We start from the raw sequence: 17,159 nt of genomic DNA on the forward strand, positions 1-17,159 counted from the left end.
TTCTGTTTTAATTTTAAATTTGTCAAAACCAATCCCTCATTTATTTTAAAGTGTTAGATTAGTTAGAAATACATTTAGTTTGTGTTTTTAAGAGTCTTGAGTCAAGTTACAACTTAATTTCGTCCAAATTTGTGTTTGTACTCAAAACTGCCCAGAAAGTGGTTTTTAGGCAGATTTGAGTGTGTTTGTGCTGTTTTGAGTCTTTTAGTTTGTTTGAGTGTTTTAAATTTTAGATTTGCATTCATTAAGTCTATTTTAGTGTTCTAAATATTGTTTTTATGTTTTTGAGTCAATTTCACATTGATTAGCATCCCTAGTTAATCCCCGGTCTAGAACGATCCCTATTTGCTCATATACTACAATTGTCATCCATAGGGTTTAATTTGTGTGTCAAGTTAATTTTCACATCAAATTTTGGCGCCGTTGCCGGGGATTAGCAAAATTGCTAATCCCTTGTGTTTTTGCCGTGTGTTTTTAGTGTAATTTACCTAGTTTTCTTATTTTGTTTTGTTTTCTTGGTTTAGGTACTAGTGCATGACGCGGAGTTCTCAAACTGTGCATGCACATATCTTGGACTTTAACGACGATTTTGAATGTGATTTGAGAAGAAAGAGGAGGCATCCCGAACCTAGTGAACCTAGTTCAAGTTCAGAGGCCGAATCTGAGTTTGAAGAAGTGGAAGAAGAAGTTATGGCAGCGGACAATCGGACCATTAAAGAGCTTTCGGCCTCGGGGTTGGCCAATGCCGCACCATTATGCATTCAATACCCCGCGGCTGCCCAAGGCAAGACCGATGAATTCGAGTTGAAATCAAGCTTGTTGCACCACATTCCGAAATACCATAGGCTTTCCATGGAAGATCCCAACAAGCATCTCAAGGAGTTCGAGGTTGTTTGTTCGAGCATGACACCCATAAATGTCGACGGGAACATTCTGATGATGAAGGCTTTTCCATTCTCACTTTTGGAAAAGGCGAAGGATTGGCTGTACGAGTTAGCACCCGGAACGGTTACATCTTGGGATAGTATGAAAAGAGCTTTCTTGGAGAAGTTTTTCCCAACTTCAAGAGTCATTCTCTTGAGGAAACGGATTAGTGGCATCCAACAAAATCAAGGTGAATCGTTTCCTTCTTATTATGAACGTTTTAAATCACTTGTTGCTTCTTGTCCACAGCATCAAATGAAGGAGGAGCTGCTCATTCAATACTTCTACGAAGGACTCCTTCCCATGGAACGCCAAATGCTTGATGCCTCGGCGGGAGGTGCGTTGGTGGATAAAACTCCGGGGGATGCAAAAGTTCTAATTGCCAACCGAGCACATAATGCACAACAATACGAAGGTGTTGGACAAAGAGACCCCCCACGGCCACAAGTGAATGAGGTAAGTTCTATGCCCGAAATTCAATCCCAATTAGCTAACCTTACTTCTATTGTTTCTCAGTTGGCCGAGGGAATGAAGATTCATGGACCAAGTGTGTGTGGCGTGTGCTCTATGCAAGGACATGCCAACGATCAATGCCCTCAATTGATTGAGAATGGGGGTTGGGAATCTGCCAATGCCGTGGGTTTTGGGAACCAAAATCAACCACGCCATGATTCATACTCTAATACCTACAATCCGGGGTGGAGGGACCATCCAAATTTCAAATGGCGGGATCCTCAACAACCCCAACAAGAAGGAGGATTTAGGCAGCAACCACCGAGCTTTTATACAAAGCCATTCGTCCCCAATCAAAACCAAGTGCAATCTGCCCCAACAACCTCAGGTATGTCTTTGGATAATGATCAAGTTGTTAAGTTACTTACTACTTTGACGCAGGAAGTACAAACTCAAAATAAGGAGAGACAAATCCAAGACAAAAGGGTGGACAATTTGGAGAAGCAAATGGGTCAAATTGCCGAATTTATGGGGCAAATTAGAGAACAAGGCAGATTGCCTAGTTCAACCGTTATGAACCCGAAGGGAGGATTTGAAACCGCTAAGGCCATCATGTTGAGAATTGGTAAACAGGTTGGAACGGACTCAAATACATCCAAATCAAGTCAAGACGAGGAGGACAAGTTGCTGCAAGAAGAAGCACATGGAGCAAAGCCCACGGCCAAGGATGACCAAACCTTGCCGAATTCATCTAGTTCTCCTAAACCGTCCCAAACCACCAAGGTAAGTCCCAATTCGACTTTTTCTAGTTCTATTCCACTAAATGTTCCCTTTCCTGGCAGGTTTAGGCAATCAAAGAAGGAAGAAGCCGAGAAGGACATTCTAGAGACCTTTCGGAAAGTTCAAGTCAATATCCCGCTCCTTGATGCGATTAAGCAAGTCCCGAGGTATGCTAAGTTTTTAAAAGAACTTTGTACACAAGGAGAAGGATTTCAAACAAAGAGGTGGTTCAAGTAAGTGAAAATGTCTCTGCTGTGTTACAAAGGAAATTACCCCCTAAATGCAAAGATCCGGGTAGTTTTACAATTTCGTGCGTTATTGGTAATACTAAGTTTGAACAATGCATGTTAGACTTAGGGGCTTCGATTAATGTTATGCCATACTCTATTTATGCATCTATGAACTTAGGTGAGCTTAAAAATGATGGTGTGATAATTCAATTAGCCGATCGTTCTAATGCATATCCAAAGGGTGTTTTGGAAGATGTTTTGGTACAGGTTGGTAACTTGATTTTTCCAGCGGATTTCTACGTGCTTGACATGGAGGATTCACCCCATTCCACCCCATTGCCGATTCTATTAGGGAGGCCCTTCATGAAAACAGCCTGCACCAAGATAGATGTGTTTAAAGGAACTTTAACGATGGAATTTGATGGGGAAGTCATTGATTTCAGTCTTTCTGAAAGTATTAAATTTCCTAAGGACGGTCATTCTTTCTTTTCTATTGATATAATTGATGATTTGGCGCAGGATTTTCTCGATTATTTGGAGAGGGATACACTTGAAACAACAATTGCACAAGGAATTGGGCAAAAATCTGGTTTTGCCGTGCCTAGAAGTGTGGAGGAGGCCGAGATAGTGGCTGCCCTTGAGTCACTACCTCAACACCATGGTAAGCCTTCTAACCCAATTTCAATTTCAGTTTCCACTAATAAGTTGTTACCCTCAGTGATTCAGGCACCCGTACTTGAGCTTAAACCGTTGCCCGATCATTTAAAGTACGTCTTTCTGGGAGACAACGAGACATTGCCCGTCATTGTCTCCTCATCACTCACGGCCATAGAGGAGGAGAAGTTGATCCGAGTGTTGAAAGAGCACAAGACGGCCATTGGGTGGACTTTGGCCGATATTAGGGGAATTAGCCCGACTACGTGCATGCATCGCATACTTCTAGAAGAGGGGGCTAAACCAACTCGAGAGGCTCAGCGCCGTCTCAACCCTCCAATGATGGAAGTTGTAAAAAAGGAGATTATCAAACTTCTTGATTGTGGAGTGATTTATCCGATCTCTGATAGTCGTTGGGTATCACCGGTGCAATGTGTTCCAAAGAAGTCCGGAGTGACAGTGGTGAAGAATGCCGAGAATGAGCCTATGCCAACCCGTATCCAAACAGGTTGGAGAGTGTGCATTGATTATAGGAAGCTCAACGCCACCACAAGGAAGGACCACTTCCCTTTGCCGTTCATTGATCAAATGCTTGAAAGGTTAGCCGGTCATTCTTTTTATTGTTTCCTTGATGGTTATTCTGGATATAATCAGATTGTCATAGCGCCGGATGACCAAGAAAAGACAACTTTCACATGCCCCTTTGGTACTTTTGCTTATCGTCGCATGCCTTTTGGTTTATGCAATGCTCCGGCCACGTTTCAAAGGTGTATGGTAAGTATCTTTTCAGATTTTGTGGAAAAGATTATTGAGGTATTTATGGATGATTTCAGTGTGTTTGGTGATTCATTTGATGGTTGTTTGGAAAATCTCACAATAATTTTGAAACGATGTGTAGAAACTAACCTTGTGCTTAATTGGGAAAAATGTCACTTTATGGTTAGACAAGGCATAGTTCTAGGGCATATTGTTTCAGAAAGAGGAATTGAAGTGGATAAATCGAAAATAGATCTTGTACGCTACTTACCCTCTCCTACTTCGGTTCGAGAGGTTCGTTCGTTTCTTGGTCATGCAGGATTTTATAGGCGATTTATCAAGGACTTCTCCAAGATCTCAAACCCTCTTTGCCGTCTCCTCCAGAAAGATGTGGCGTTTGACTTCAACGAGGAGTGTGAGAAGGCGTTCAATCACCTCAAAGAAATGCTAACTTCGGCCCCTATCATAGTTCCACCGGATTGGAGCCTTCCTTTTGAGCTTATGTGCGATGCTTCCGATTATGCATTAGGAGCTGTTTTGGGGCAAAGGAAGGAAAAGAGGCCGCATGTTATCTATTATGCCTCTCGGACTTTAAATGATGCACAATTGAATTATTCTACCACTGAAAAAGAACTTCTTGCTGTTGTATTTGCTTTAGATAAATTCCGTTCTTATTTGCTTGGTACTAAAGTTATTATTTATACTGATCATGCAGCATTGAAGTATTTGTTCACCAAGAAGGAGGCCAAACCACGACTCATTCGTTGGATGCTTCTTCTCCAAGAGTTCGATATCGAAATCCGGGACAAGAAGGGAAGTGAAAACGTGGTGGCTGACCACTTGAGCCGTATGGTGCATGAGGAGGATGCCGTGCCTATCATAGAGACATTCCCAGATGAGCAACTGATGTCCGTCAAGGTAAGTGAACCGTTGTATGCTGATTTGGTGAATTATTTGGTGTCTAAACATGTTCCTAGTGAATTACTTAAACACCAATGTGATAAATTGAAGAAAGAGGCACGGTTTTATGTGTGGGATGACCCGTATTTATGGAAATATTGCCCTGACCAAGTTATACGTAGGTGTGTGCACGATTCTGAGTTTAATGCTATTCTAACCTTTTGTCACACTTATGCTTGTGGGGGACACTTTGGCACTCAAAGAACAGCACTTAAGGTGTTAGAATGTGGTTTCTATTGGCCTACCATCTTTAGGGATGCTAGAACATTTTGCATGTCTTGTGATAAATGCCAAAGAACGGGCAATATTGGTCCTAAACAACAAATGCCGCAAACCCCCATTTTTAGTGTTGAAATCTTTGATGTTTGGGGTATTGATTTTATGGGTCCCTTTCCTTCGTCACATGGGTTTCTTTATATATTGCTTGCTGTGGACTATGTGTCGAAATGGGTGGAAGCAAAAGCCACCCGAACTAATGATTCTCAAGTGGTTGCAGATTTTGTGAAAACTAACATTTTTGCAAGGTTTGGAATGCCACGAGTGCTAATCAGTGATGGAGGTTCCCATTTTTGTAAACGAACCATCGAGCCGTTGCTCAAGAAATACAATGTCACGCATAAGGTGGCCACACCTTATCATCCTCAAACGAGCGGGCAAGCCGAGGTTTCGAATAGGGAAATCAAGCAGATTCTTGAGAAGACCGTGGGGCCTACAAGGAAGGATTGGAGTTTGCGCTTAAACGATGCATTGTGGGCGTATCACACTGCCTACAAAACCCCCATTGGGATGTCACCTTTTCGGCTCATCTATGGGAAGCCATGCCATCTTCCCGTCGAATTAGAGCATCGTGCACATTGGGCCATCAAAACGTTCAATATGGACCTTGATGCCGCAGGTTTACATAGGAAGCTTCAATTGTGTGAGCTTGATGAAATCCGAAATGAAGCATATGAGAATGCCCGGATTTACAAGGAGAAAACGAAGGCATTCCATGACAAGATGATTCGTGCCAAGACGTTCTCTATTGGGCAGAAAGTGTTGTTGTTCAATTCTCGCCTTCGGTTGTTTCCGGGTAAGTTGCGTTCCAAATAGGTTGGTCCTTTTATTGTCACTAATGTTTTCCCTCATGGTGCAGTGCAAATCAAAAGTTCAAGGACGCAGCAAGAATTCAAAGTGAATGGGCATCGATTGAAGCCCTATTACGAGACGTTTAAGGAGCATGTCTTGGAGGAGGTACCCCTCCATGCCGTGGAACCTAGTCAAGCTTAAACGGAGGTACCGTCCGGCTGGAAGACGTTAAAGCAAGCGCTTCTTGGGAGGCAACCCATGTGTTGAAACACGAGAAGAAGGAACTTTCACTCCAAACCCAGATTTGCGTCCCTAACCTATCTCTTTATTGCTATTACTTTGCCATTTGTGTTATGTTTGCTAGTTGTGTTAGTTGATTGTTTTTGTGTTAATCTAAGTTTGAAATATTGAGGACAATGTTTGGTTTAAGTATGGGGGGGTAAACAAGCTGTTTTTGCATGAAATTCGTGGGATTTTATCACCTATTACTTCACATGTTGTTTCTCACTGTTTTAAAGTGTTTTTAGTGTATTTTGATGTGTTTTAGTGTCATATAACAGAAAACCCTAGAAAAATTCGACAAAGTTTGAAAAATACCAAAAAGAGTCGTTTTTGAGTCATTTTTGTGTTTTAGGGTACCTTCCAACACAATGATGAGGATTTGGTTTTTAATTGCATAACTGTTGAAGTAAGTTACAAACATGGATGAAAGTTTGATATGCTCTTTGGTTTATGCTTAGTTGTAATTATAGTTCATGAATTCACATTTAATCAAAAGAAAAATTAGTTTTTGTAACATGCTTGAAGGAAGAAACTCAAACTAACGCTACAACCCTGAGAGACTTGAGCTTTTAATGTTCTTTGGAGAGTTAATAATCTGTGCATTTGTTGTCTTCTAAAGTCGTTGCATGATCTCATTATTCTTTGCTTGGTTACTACTTAGAAGGCGTTTCATCATTTAGTTCCAAATACTAGAACTCATGCCCATTTCATTCAAAGCATAAAATTGATTAGCATAACACATAACAAGATGAAGTTGTTAGTGAACCAAAAGCCAAATAGCCGTACCCCATGTTCATTTGTTTTGTAGGTTTAAGCCCTGTTGAGCCTTGTTTAGCCTATGTTCTTTGTTAACCCACGTTATCCTTACCTAGCCTAGAATAGGACCATCCATGCCTTTGTTCTTAAAGCATAGTGAACATGACTTAGAATGAATTCGTTTTGATTATTCTTGTGCAGAAAAACAAGTGTGGGGGAAGGGATTTATGTATGGGAATTTGTGCCAAAAACAAGAATTGGGCATGAGAAAAGAGAAAAGAATGAAAAAGAGGTCAAAATAAGTGAGAAAGAACTCACAAGTGTTGGTTGTTGAAGAAAGGGTCCAAAAAGTTAAATTAGACCCTAAGTATTGTGTATTTCATCCCCTTGTGTGTCTAAGTGATTTTCTGCACGCAAAAGTGAATTCTAAGTGTCAAGTTCATTACTTGTTTGCTATCGCTTTAAGAACTTTTGTTTATCCTTAACCTTTCTTTGTTAGCCAATACCCCTTAGCCCCGTTACAATCTTTAACTTCTATCTTGAGTGTTATGTATTTCAATATGTGGAGTTTGGGATTGGTTTGAGCATATGGTGTCCCTGGTTCTCGCATCTAAGTAGTAGCATTCCATTCATGAGATCATATCTATAAATGCTTAATCATTCCAGAAAAATGCTTCTTTTGTTATAACATGTGTGAGTGTTCGTTTTCATGTTTACATCAATCTTCTCACATATACTTAGTATAGGGAGTGTAGTTAGAAAATCTGTGTGAAAATAAGAGTGTATCCAGTAAGGAATTGAGTGGATTCTCTAAGGCATGTTACTACGTCCATAATGTTGTTTTAAACGATTAAATGTGAGCTAGTGAATGGTAACTATGATTAAGTATATGCTCAAGAGTAGGGATGACTAAAATCTGTAGGAATAATGATCTTTGGCATGTTATGTATCGTTGGAAATCCCTGTAGCAAATGTTGGAAGGTTAGGTTTTGTTTTGTTTGTTTTATTTTGCTCGAGGACTAGCAAAAGCTAAGTGTGGGGGAAATTGATAGGAGCATATTTATACGACTTAGTTAGCTTGTTTTCTTGCATTTAATTAGCTAAACTATGTTAATTATAGTGTTTAAAGTTATTTTCGTGCAATTTCAGGTTTTAGTGTCAAAGTATGCAAAAAGAAGCAATTTGGAGCATTCTAGAGCATTTTTGGGCCAAGATTGGATAGTGCAAGCATGGAGGCATGAGGATGGACGAATTTGAAGGCTTGAATTCAGTTAGGGAGCTGCAAGGGGGCCTAAAAACCTTATTTCTAGAAGGCTTTATCTATTCACACATGGTGCCTAATTCCTACCTTGTCTCCTAGCCGTCCTACCTTGTCTCCTAGCTATCCTACCTTGTCTCCTAGCTGTCCTACCTTGTCCTAGCCGTCCTACCTTGTCTCCTAGCCATCCTACCTTGTCTCCTAGCCGTCCTACCTTGTCTCCTAGCCGTCCTACCTTGTCCTAGCCGTCCTACCTTGTCCTAGCCATCCTACCTTGTCTCCTACCTTTCCTAGCCCTATAAATAAGGCTTTGCAGCAAGGCACTAGGGGGGATCACTCATTCACCCAATTTTCGTCCATTCATCTAGCCACACCATTCTACACATCCTAAAATCCCAGAAACACAATTTCAGCCACTTTTACCACCTTTGCCGCAACCTTCCATCCAAGCAACCATTCATCCACCATAGCCACACCTTCCCACCACCATAACCACCTTGTGCCGCCACCATTGAAGGAGAGGAGGAGTAGTGCCGTGCAGTCCAAAGGAAGGAAGAAACCTTGCACATGCAATCTGCAACTATTGGAGTGTTTGGAGTTATTTCTTCTCTTGTTTCTGTTTTCATGTTTAATTTAACTTGTTATTCAATTATGTTAAACATGTGGAACTAATTTCTTTTTAGTTAGAGGCGAATTTGAAGCCATGGACATATGTTGGTTATGATTTGATTTACTCCAGTTATGAATTCATGAACTTTAGATGTGGTTTACGTTTCTGTTTTGATTAAGAACTTGTTTATGTATGTGGGTTGAGGGTCGACACTTAATTTGCATGCCTAAACTTGATGCTAGGATATAAGGGAATTTCACCTAATCGTTATGAACTTATATTCATGAGTAGTAAAAATCGCTAGTCACGATTGTGTTTAGTAAACCCTAGGCTGGATTAACATGCGTATTCCATAGTTATGAATGCCTAGTCGATGTTTATGATTTCCGTTGAACTTAATGATCTTTGTTGAATGTCTCTATCATGCGTATTCCATAGTTAGGGACTTTGATTAGGAATAATTTGGTTGTAATGCGTATTCCATTCAATCCAATGAATCTAGGGAAATCTGAAAGTTAATTTAAGCGGACCTAATTAACTTGGAGCACTGTCATTCATCGTTTGTTGAAGTCATAACTGGGAATCAAATTATATGCATATGTTCATGTGTGGATAAGGAACCCTCTAACTAGTTTCTCATCATTCTATTTCATCAAAATCGGTTTTAGAATCTGTTTTGTTTCCAAGTTTCTGTTTTAATTTTAAATTCGTCAAAACCAATCCCCCATTTATTTTAAAGTGTTAGATTAGTTAGAAATACATTTAGTTTGTGTTTTTAAGAGTCTTGAGTCAAGTTACAACTTAATTTCGTCCAAATTTGTGTTTGTACTCAAAACTGCCCAGAAAGTGGTTTTTAGGCAGATTTGAGTGTGTTTGTGCTGTTTTGAGTCTTTTAGTTTGTTTGAGTGTTTTAAATTTTAGGTTTGCATTCATTAAGTCTAGTTTAGTGTTCTAAATATTGTTTTTACGTTTTTGAGTCAATTTCACATTGATTAGCATCCCTAGTTAATCCCCGGTCTAGAACGATCCCTATTTGCTCATATACTACAATTGTCATCCATAGGGTTTAATTTGTGTGTCAAGTTAATTTTCACATCAGGCACGCTACTACTTGTAGGACAACATTCTTGTCCAAAAATCATTTTCAAGCCCACATCTTCGCTGCCTAGCGCCTCTCGATGACTTGAAAGTTCTGAGCTCGATCGAAGAAGGAGTTTGTGGAGACCACTCAGGGGGTCAATCCTTAGCACATAAAGTCTTCAACGTCGGCTACTACTGGCCCACCATATATCAAGATGCTAAGAATTTTGTTCAAAAGTATGACAGCTGCCAACCTTTCAAGCCTGTACCTGCACTGTCTACCAGCAAGCTCCACCCGTAGACAAGCCCACGACCCTTCATGCAGTGGGCAATTAACCTAAAAGGACCTATGTCGCCCGCTACTGGGGGTAAGGGCATAATGATTGTGGCTACCAACTATTTCACCAAATGGGTAGAAGCTGAGCCCATGGCCACCACTACTCAATCAGACATAAAATGCTTCATATGGAAGAACATCATTTGTCGATTTGTAATTCCACAATTTATCGTCATCGACAACGGCCCGTAATTTATGAGCAAAGACTTGGCGAGGTTCTTCCAGAAATACGACATCAAGCAGCATATGTCTACGCCTTTATATCCCCAAGGCAATAGGCAGACGAAGGAATCCAACAAGACAATCCTGGATTACCTCAAGAAATCCCTCACAGACAAGCAAAGGAAGTGGCCAGACGAACTTCTCGATGTCTTATGGGAGTATCGCACAACTAAACAGCGAGCAACCACCAACCGATGAAACTCCTTTCTCTTTGGCATTTGGTTTAAAAGCAATCATCATTCTTAATGTCATCGTGTCGAGCATCAGCACCATACTGCCAACTTTGGAGCATAACAGAAAAGAGATGGCCACAAATCTAGATCTGACAGAGGAGGAACGCGAAAAGGTCATCACCCGCATTGTAGCCTACCAGCAGTAGCTTCTCTTTAGCTACAACAAAAGGGTAAAGATCCAATAATTTCAGCTTGGAGATCTAGTCTTAAGAAAAACATTCATCACTGCGTGAAGAGAAGACTCTAAAAAGATGAGTCCAATCTGGGAAAGTCTGTACAAGGTTAGCAGAGCAAGCGGCAATGGTAATTATAGCCTCACCACCATGAACGACAAAAAGATCGACAAGCAGCGGAATGCCTACAACCTGCGGAAGTACTACACATGACCTTCCACTTCTCCCCAAGCATTGCTCAGACGAAATAAAGCTCGATGACTCAACAAGCTCGACGAGCACTACCTCGCAAGCGGATGACTATCTAGTTGTTACATAGTTTCTACCTTCTAGCTAAGTTCGATATCCTTCTTTTCTTTTTTCAATGAAGATTTCTTTCACTATTTGGCTTAACTGCATACCTATAACAACTGTTTACTCCTGCTTTCATTGAAGATCGCTCCCAATCAGGGACTTATTGCAGGAATTGCACCCTCATCGGGGACCAACCTTGCTCTCCCCTTAGGAGAGGGTATACTATGCACTCCGAATATCCAGACATGGATGGGTCGGGCTGCCCTGGTGTAATCAGAGCACGATGGCTTGCACCGACATCCGTAGAAGCAGCTACAATGGTTTTTTTCAAGGCTTAGCTAAAGTGAAGGATTTTAGGCCTTTGGCTTGATCCGTGGGGACTTGGGCCTCAAAGATAAAGGAGGCACGTTGCACAGTTCTTTGGATGTCTCCCATGAAGATAAACCGTAATTGAGCATCCTTGGTGTGACCAGCTGCTGGCAACCCTGCCTGAGCATTCTGTATGTGACCAACTAGCGATCTTCGTGTTACAAAATAGTATTCCCTCTACCCGTTAGAGGAGATCCTTTTTTAGCATCTGCTATGTAACCAGCTAGCATTTGCAGCTGAGCATCCCTGGTGCAATACATAAGCAATCTCTGTGAGGATACAAAATTCTAGCTCCGGCTACACGAATGGGGTGTACATGGTTGAGCATCCTTAACATGACCAGTTAGCGTAAGGAGCTGAGCGTCTTGTATGTGACCAACAAGCGATCTCTCCACATACGATTTCTAGAAGTACCTTGAAGCCTAAAACTATTGCCAATTCAACGAGCAACCTCCGGATTCTAGAAGATCCCTAGGAACCTAAAGCTGCTGCTTAGTTAACAAGCAGCCTACAGTTTCTGGATGTACCTGGGAACTTAAAGTCGTTGCCAACTCAACGAGCAGTCTACAATTTTCTGGAAGACTGCCTATAGTACACCCTTCGAGCAGTTAGCCGCATAAACTTATAGAACCGCATAATCTTGTGAAAGGTTAATAGGTTAACGTGAACATGCACTGCCTAGCGTAGAACAACCTCTTGGGTTTACATTGATTCTTAAAGTGTTGTGCTACTTGCTACGTAGCCTACGAAATTGGTTACATAAAGTGCAAAGAGCTCTTTCGAATCATTGCCCATGAAATTTCATAGAACCACATACTTTTGATGCAAAAGGTCAGCGAATTTCGTGTCTCAGCAATCTTTAGTATGTTATGATGCAGACCACGCAGCTCAAAGGATTGGAGTAAAGACGACCAGCTAAGCAGCCTATGGTCAGGGGGCAATAACGCAAGATAAAGCTCAGTAGTTCAACACCCTACTTCTATGAGTAAGGTGCCAATCTGCTGACTCTCTGGTTAACAGTTTTGTAGAAGTCCTAAGCCTAGATCGGCAGTCACATTGGTCATGCAAGACCGTCTGCTTATTAAAAAGCAGTGCAATTTGCTAACAACCTTGTGATTAAAGATCTAGTGGACCACCAATATGAAACATGCAACTACAGAGGTCATTCGGTTTAACAGGTTAGAAGTTTCGAAATATGCCTCAAGTAAGCGAAGATTCACACCTGACAACCCGAAGTTGGCACCTAAAGGAATAAAGATGAGCTTGACTGTTTTGTTCAAAGCAGCTTGCTCGATTGTTCATTATACGGCAATAGCTTGAAGCAAGGCAAAAAAACAAGGATAAAGTAAAGCGAAGAAAAATAGTTTATTAATTTTTAGCAAATTAGTAAACTGGCACGAAGGCTAATGGAGTTTAAGCAAAGGAAAAAAGCAAAGCATGAAAGGAAAAGAAAGTAAATCCTAAAGTCTATAAAATAAAAAATAAAAAAAACTACTCCATAGCAGCTTGGACATCTTCAGCAGCCGTATCGTTCTCAGCAACATCAACTTCCTGCGCTTTATCAACAGTTGCCTTATCCTAGGCAACACGATCATCAGCCACCACTACCTGGGCAGCACCACGTTCGACCGCCCAGCCCTGGGCAGCCTGATCTTTAACTACTCCACAAACAACGCTCTCAAAGGAAAACTTAAGGAAATCCTCAGAAGAAATAGCAAAAAGCTTGAGGTCCTAATCAGAAAAGGCATAGTCAGATAGCATGCCAAGGAAATGATCTATATAACCAAGCTTGTAGAAGTCAGCTTGACCTTGGGCAAGGACAACCTCAAGATTGGACAAATCGTTCATCAGCTGCTTATTTTCCTCAATCATTTTAGTACGAGCATTTTGCAACTTATCTATTTCCTTAGGTTCTTGTTGGCAGACAACGCTCCGTGCAGCTCCACTTCATTAGGCTCAAGTCTACACTTAGCTTTCTTGAGTCGAACAACGTTATTATGCATGATAAGCAACTCTACATCCTTGGCATCATGGGCAGTCTGAAATTCTGAAATGGTATGCTCAAGGTCCTGCACCAGCAACACTTAGACTTCAATCTCCTTCTCTGCAATGCTATATCTTCACTGGATCACGTCAAACTGAGCTTTCAAGTCACTAATCTCTTGGTGAGCGGTCTCAAACTGCTAAGCAGTAGGGGCAGAGATATCAAATCCCTTCCAAAAACAAGCAGGGAACCCCTTCGCGACTGAGCCTTATACCTTGCGAAGAAACTGGAGTTGACAACCTTGCTCACGCGATCAATAAACTTGGCACATGCTTTCGTGTCCTCAAGCAAATCAGGCTTCAATAGCGCATGGATCTCGAAAAACTCCCCTAAGGCTGGTTTGGCAGGCTGATCACGGCTGCTTATCCAGGCATACGCTTCCTTCTCAGCATGAGAGACTGGTCTTGGCACCACCTTGGCAGTGGAATCACCATCCTCGCTCTTCTCTGCTGCACACACCTCTGGAATCGAATCAGACTTGTGCAAGAAAGGCTATCTGGAACAAACCTAGGCACATAGGGCACGGTAAAACTCCTCTGTTGTGCAATCTTGTTAGTAATCATTCTAGCAACCCTCGAAACAACATGCTTCGTAGGCTCAGATCCAGCAGCCTCTTTCTTCCCATTGGAAAAAGTCATGTCAATCACAAGCCTCCCAACAGTGAAGTAACCCTCGCGAGCAATAGAGGAAGTCTTCAGCTTTTTCTCCACCAAAGGCTCTCGAGCAAGCGATGGAGATCTATTTCTCCCGCTTTCACTTACAACGGGCTTTACAATGGCGATCAGACGAGAAAACGCCTCACCATTGATCCTCCTAATCTCTTCCTGCAGAGGCTACCCACCTTTCTCCCTACAAAGAGGACTGAGCAGCCAACGTCATTCAAGGTATCCAGCAAGGATCCCCAAAGCGATGTGCACATTTTTCATGTCTGAAGAAGTCTTGGGAGTGAAATCGAATTTTGAATCTACATAAACAAAGGAGGAAAAATCAAAAGGTAGCTCAACAAAAGCATAAAGCAAATTAGTGACTAAACAGCCTACTTACCATCGATAAAGGTAATCGGAATGCGCAGCCCAGGTGAGGAGTTAGAGTCCCACTGTCCGCTGATCTCTAAGGTCTCATTAGACCAGTCATGATCCCCTTTGCTCGAGTGATCGAAGGGCCTATGGCAGGTCCTCAGCTGCCCGACACCATCGAAGTGGCCTATGTCAAAAAAGTACCAAAACTCGTTGGCAGTCAGGTCCAAGTCAAATAACCTGCTTAAGTTGTGGAACCCCACCATTGTACGGACCATGTTCAGAGAGCACTGAGCAGGAGCACACTTCATAGAGCAGATCACCTAAAACCAAGGCATGGGAAAGGTGAACCCAAACACAAAGTAGTTGGGGTGAAACTTGATAGCTTTCTTAGACCTACACGGTTCAAGACTGCTATTATCATTGACTCATTTCACGCGAACCCCAGACGGAATTACGTGCTTAAACATCTTGAGGAAGTCTTTGAACTGCTCATTGGAACCTACCTTTTCGTGAGCAGCCCTGAAGTAGCCTAGCTTACTTGCAGATATGCCCTAGCGATGCAACGGTGGAATAAATTCATCATTCTTGTGGCTCAAGGAAGACATGTTCGAAAGAATCTTACAATGATGCAAGGAAAACTTGTTAGAAGGCTGCTCGAAAGAATCTTACACATAACCTAGCGCCCCGCGTCAGGCTTCACAGCCCAACCCACTTATGCGATAGAAAGCCCAGCCCGAGCTGGCTCCCCCATCTCTCTCTCTCTCGACCCAATGGCTTTGCTGCCCAAGTTAAATAGAGAAGGGGCGGGCGCCTCCACGCCTCCTCTTTCTTTTGCAACTCTCACAGTTGCACGGGCTCGAGCCCAGCAGCCCGAGACCGACACCCCTGTGCCTAGGTCCACGTACACCTGGCCCAAGCTAGCCGAGGCGCACCTGACCAAACCAGCCAAGCTGCCACGGTAGCAGCAACACAGCATCCCTGCGGTTGCCCGGTTTCACTACTCATCGACCCCTGTCAAGCAAAACATTCAAGCCCAGCTCTAGAAAATCAAGAAGAAAGAGAAAAAAAAAAATTCTTAACTTGGAAAAGAAGAAAAGCAACAAAACACAATTCTTTGCTCGGGCAAGCGAAGAAGATTGCTAGGGGGAACAAATATCTTTTGGCTTTCTCTCTTTCTTGCGGGGTTTTAATTGCACTCCAAATTTATTTAACCCCCTGCTTGACGCAGACTTAAATAGGTTTTGGTTGTAATTACATTCCCTTTCCTAGAAGAATTTAAACTCCATATGGAAGAAGGAATCTACATCAAATTGGGACACAAACTCCATTGCAGCTTTGGATTCCTACACCTCCTGCCATTTCCTGCGAGCAGCGCCAAAAGTCATGTCGCTGACACATGGATTATTTCCCAAGAAGGAAAATACTACCCCTAATAAATGAGCAAGGAGCAGCCTCGTTCACCACGCGCAGTTGAGGTAGAGCAGGCAGAGATCAACCACTGCTCAAGGCACCCCTGTCCGTAGGAAAGTCAAAGGTATTTATGATAGAATATAATCTTTTATTCTTATCATAAATATATTCCTAATCAGAGAAGACCTCTTTCAAGTAAGTTATCCTAATCTCATTTATTTAGGATATTTACCTATTTATTCTAAGATATTTATTTACACAAATATCTTAGAATATTCCACCCAAAAATACCATCTATGGTCGGCCACCTCCAAACGCTTGAGGGTTGGGCCATCTCTTCCTTCTCTCCTACAAATACACCATTTATCTCCAAAATTCAAAAGGCTTTTAGCTACCCCTAAATAGGCTTTTTGCTTCCCACAAACACTAAAACACATTCTTGACAAAATTCTAACTTTGGCATCGAAGATTCTTTGGCAAAGCCCCCCTTCCCCCGGGGCAATTCATCGTGGGTGTCTGAGGCTTTTGGCCTTAATCTTAGGTGTTATTATTTTGCAGGTGCAAATTCGTTAATGAAGGAGGAAACTTACATCCACATCTTCCATGCTCAAAGTATTACGTTTTGTTTTATGTGATTTACCGTAGTGGTAGAACCAATAATGTCTATGCACTCTGGTGGAGGTTCGATACTCACCTATCCCCTACCCTTAACAGCTAACAATTTAACTCCCTAACGTTATAGTTTGTCCAAAAAAAAAAAAAAAAGGATTCATTGTTTCTTTTAATTAAAATTCGAAACAATGTTTAGTCGAATAATTAGCGTCGCTTACTAATCAATCTACTTTGTTTGACAAGTTTTGGTATCCCAAACTCAATGCGAAGAGAAAAACTTGGGCTGGGATAACATGCTATACCGCAAGATAAGTCTAAGTGAAATATAATCATCACCGGGTGACTAAGTGGTTAGAAACGAATTTCAGGCCTGTATTCCACACAACACGTCTTGGGTTTGATTCCTGGTAATGGTAAGTCACACGACGGTAGGTATAGGGGGAGACTGAAATGCTTTTGTGAGTCTTTAGCTCCCAGAAAGTTGAACTATCGTGGTGAAGCCACCAACTGATCCCTTTTTTAATAAAAAAGTCCAAGTGAAATATAAATTCTAATGCAAACATACAAAGTGCTAACCGATTGAAGCTCACAACAAATGATAGTGCTCTAATTCTTATCACGGCTTATAGCTTAAA

The 17,159-nt window shown here is 41.8% G+C and overlaps 1 protein-coding gene across 1 annotated transcript; it reads left to right on the forward strand.

Annotated features, from left to right (window-relative positions):
• Nucleotides 1–534: 534 nt before the first annotated feature.
• Nucleotides 535–2,394, forward strand: LOC148698391 (uncharacterized). The gene has a single exon (XM_088677202.1). The coding sequence runs from the start codon at nt 535–537 to the stop codon at nt 2,392–2,394; it is 1,860 nt and encodes a 619-aa protein (XP_088533328.1).
• Nucleotides 2,395–17,159: the final 14,765 nt, after the last annotated feature.

Source organism: Pyrus communis, chromosome 2 (genome assembly GCF_041283825.1).
Source record: "Pyrus communis isolate YQ-2024b chromosome 2, ASM4128382v1, whole genome shotgun sequence".
In the NCBI taxonomy this organism is placed as follows: Eukaryota; Viridiplantae; Streptophyta; class Magnoliopsida; order Rosales; family Rosaceae; genus Pyrus; species Pyrus communis.

Coding starts and splice junctions, on each gene's coding strand:
- LOC148698391 (XM_088677202.1), top strand. CDS start 535: ATGACGCGGAGTTCTCAAACTGTGCATGCACATATCTTGGACTTTAAC.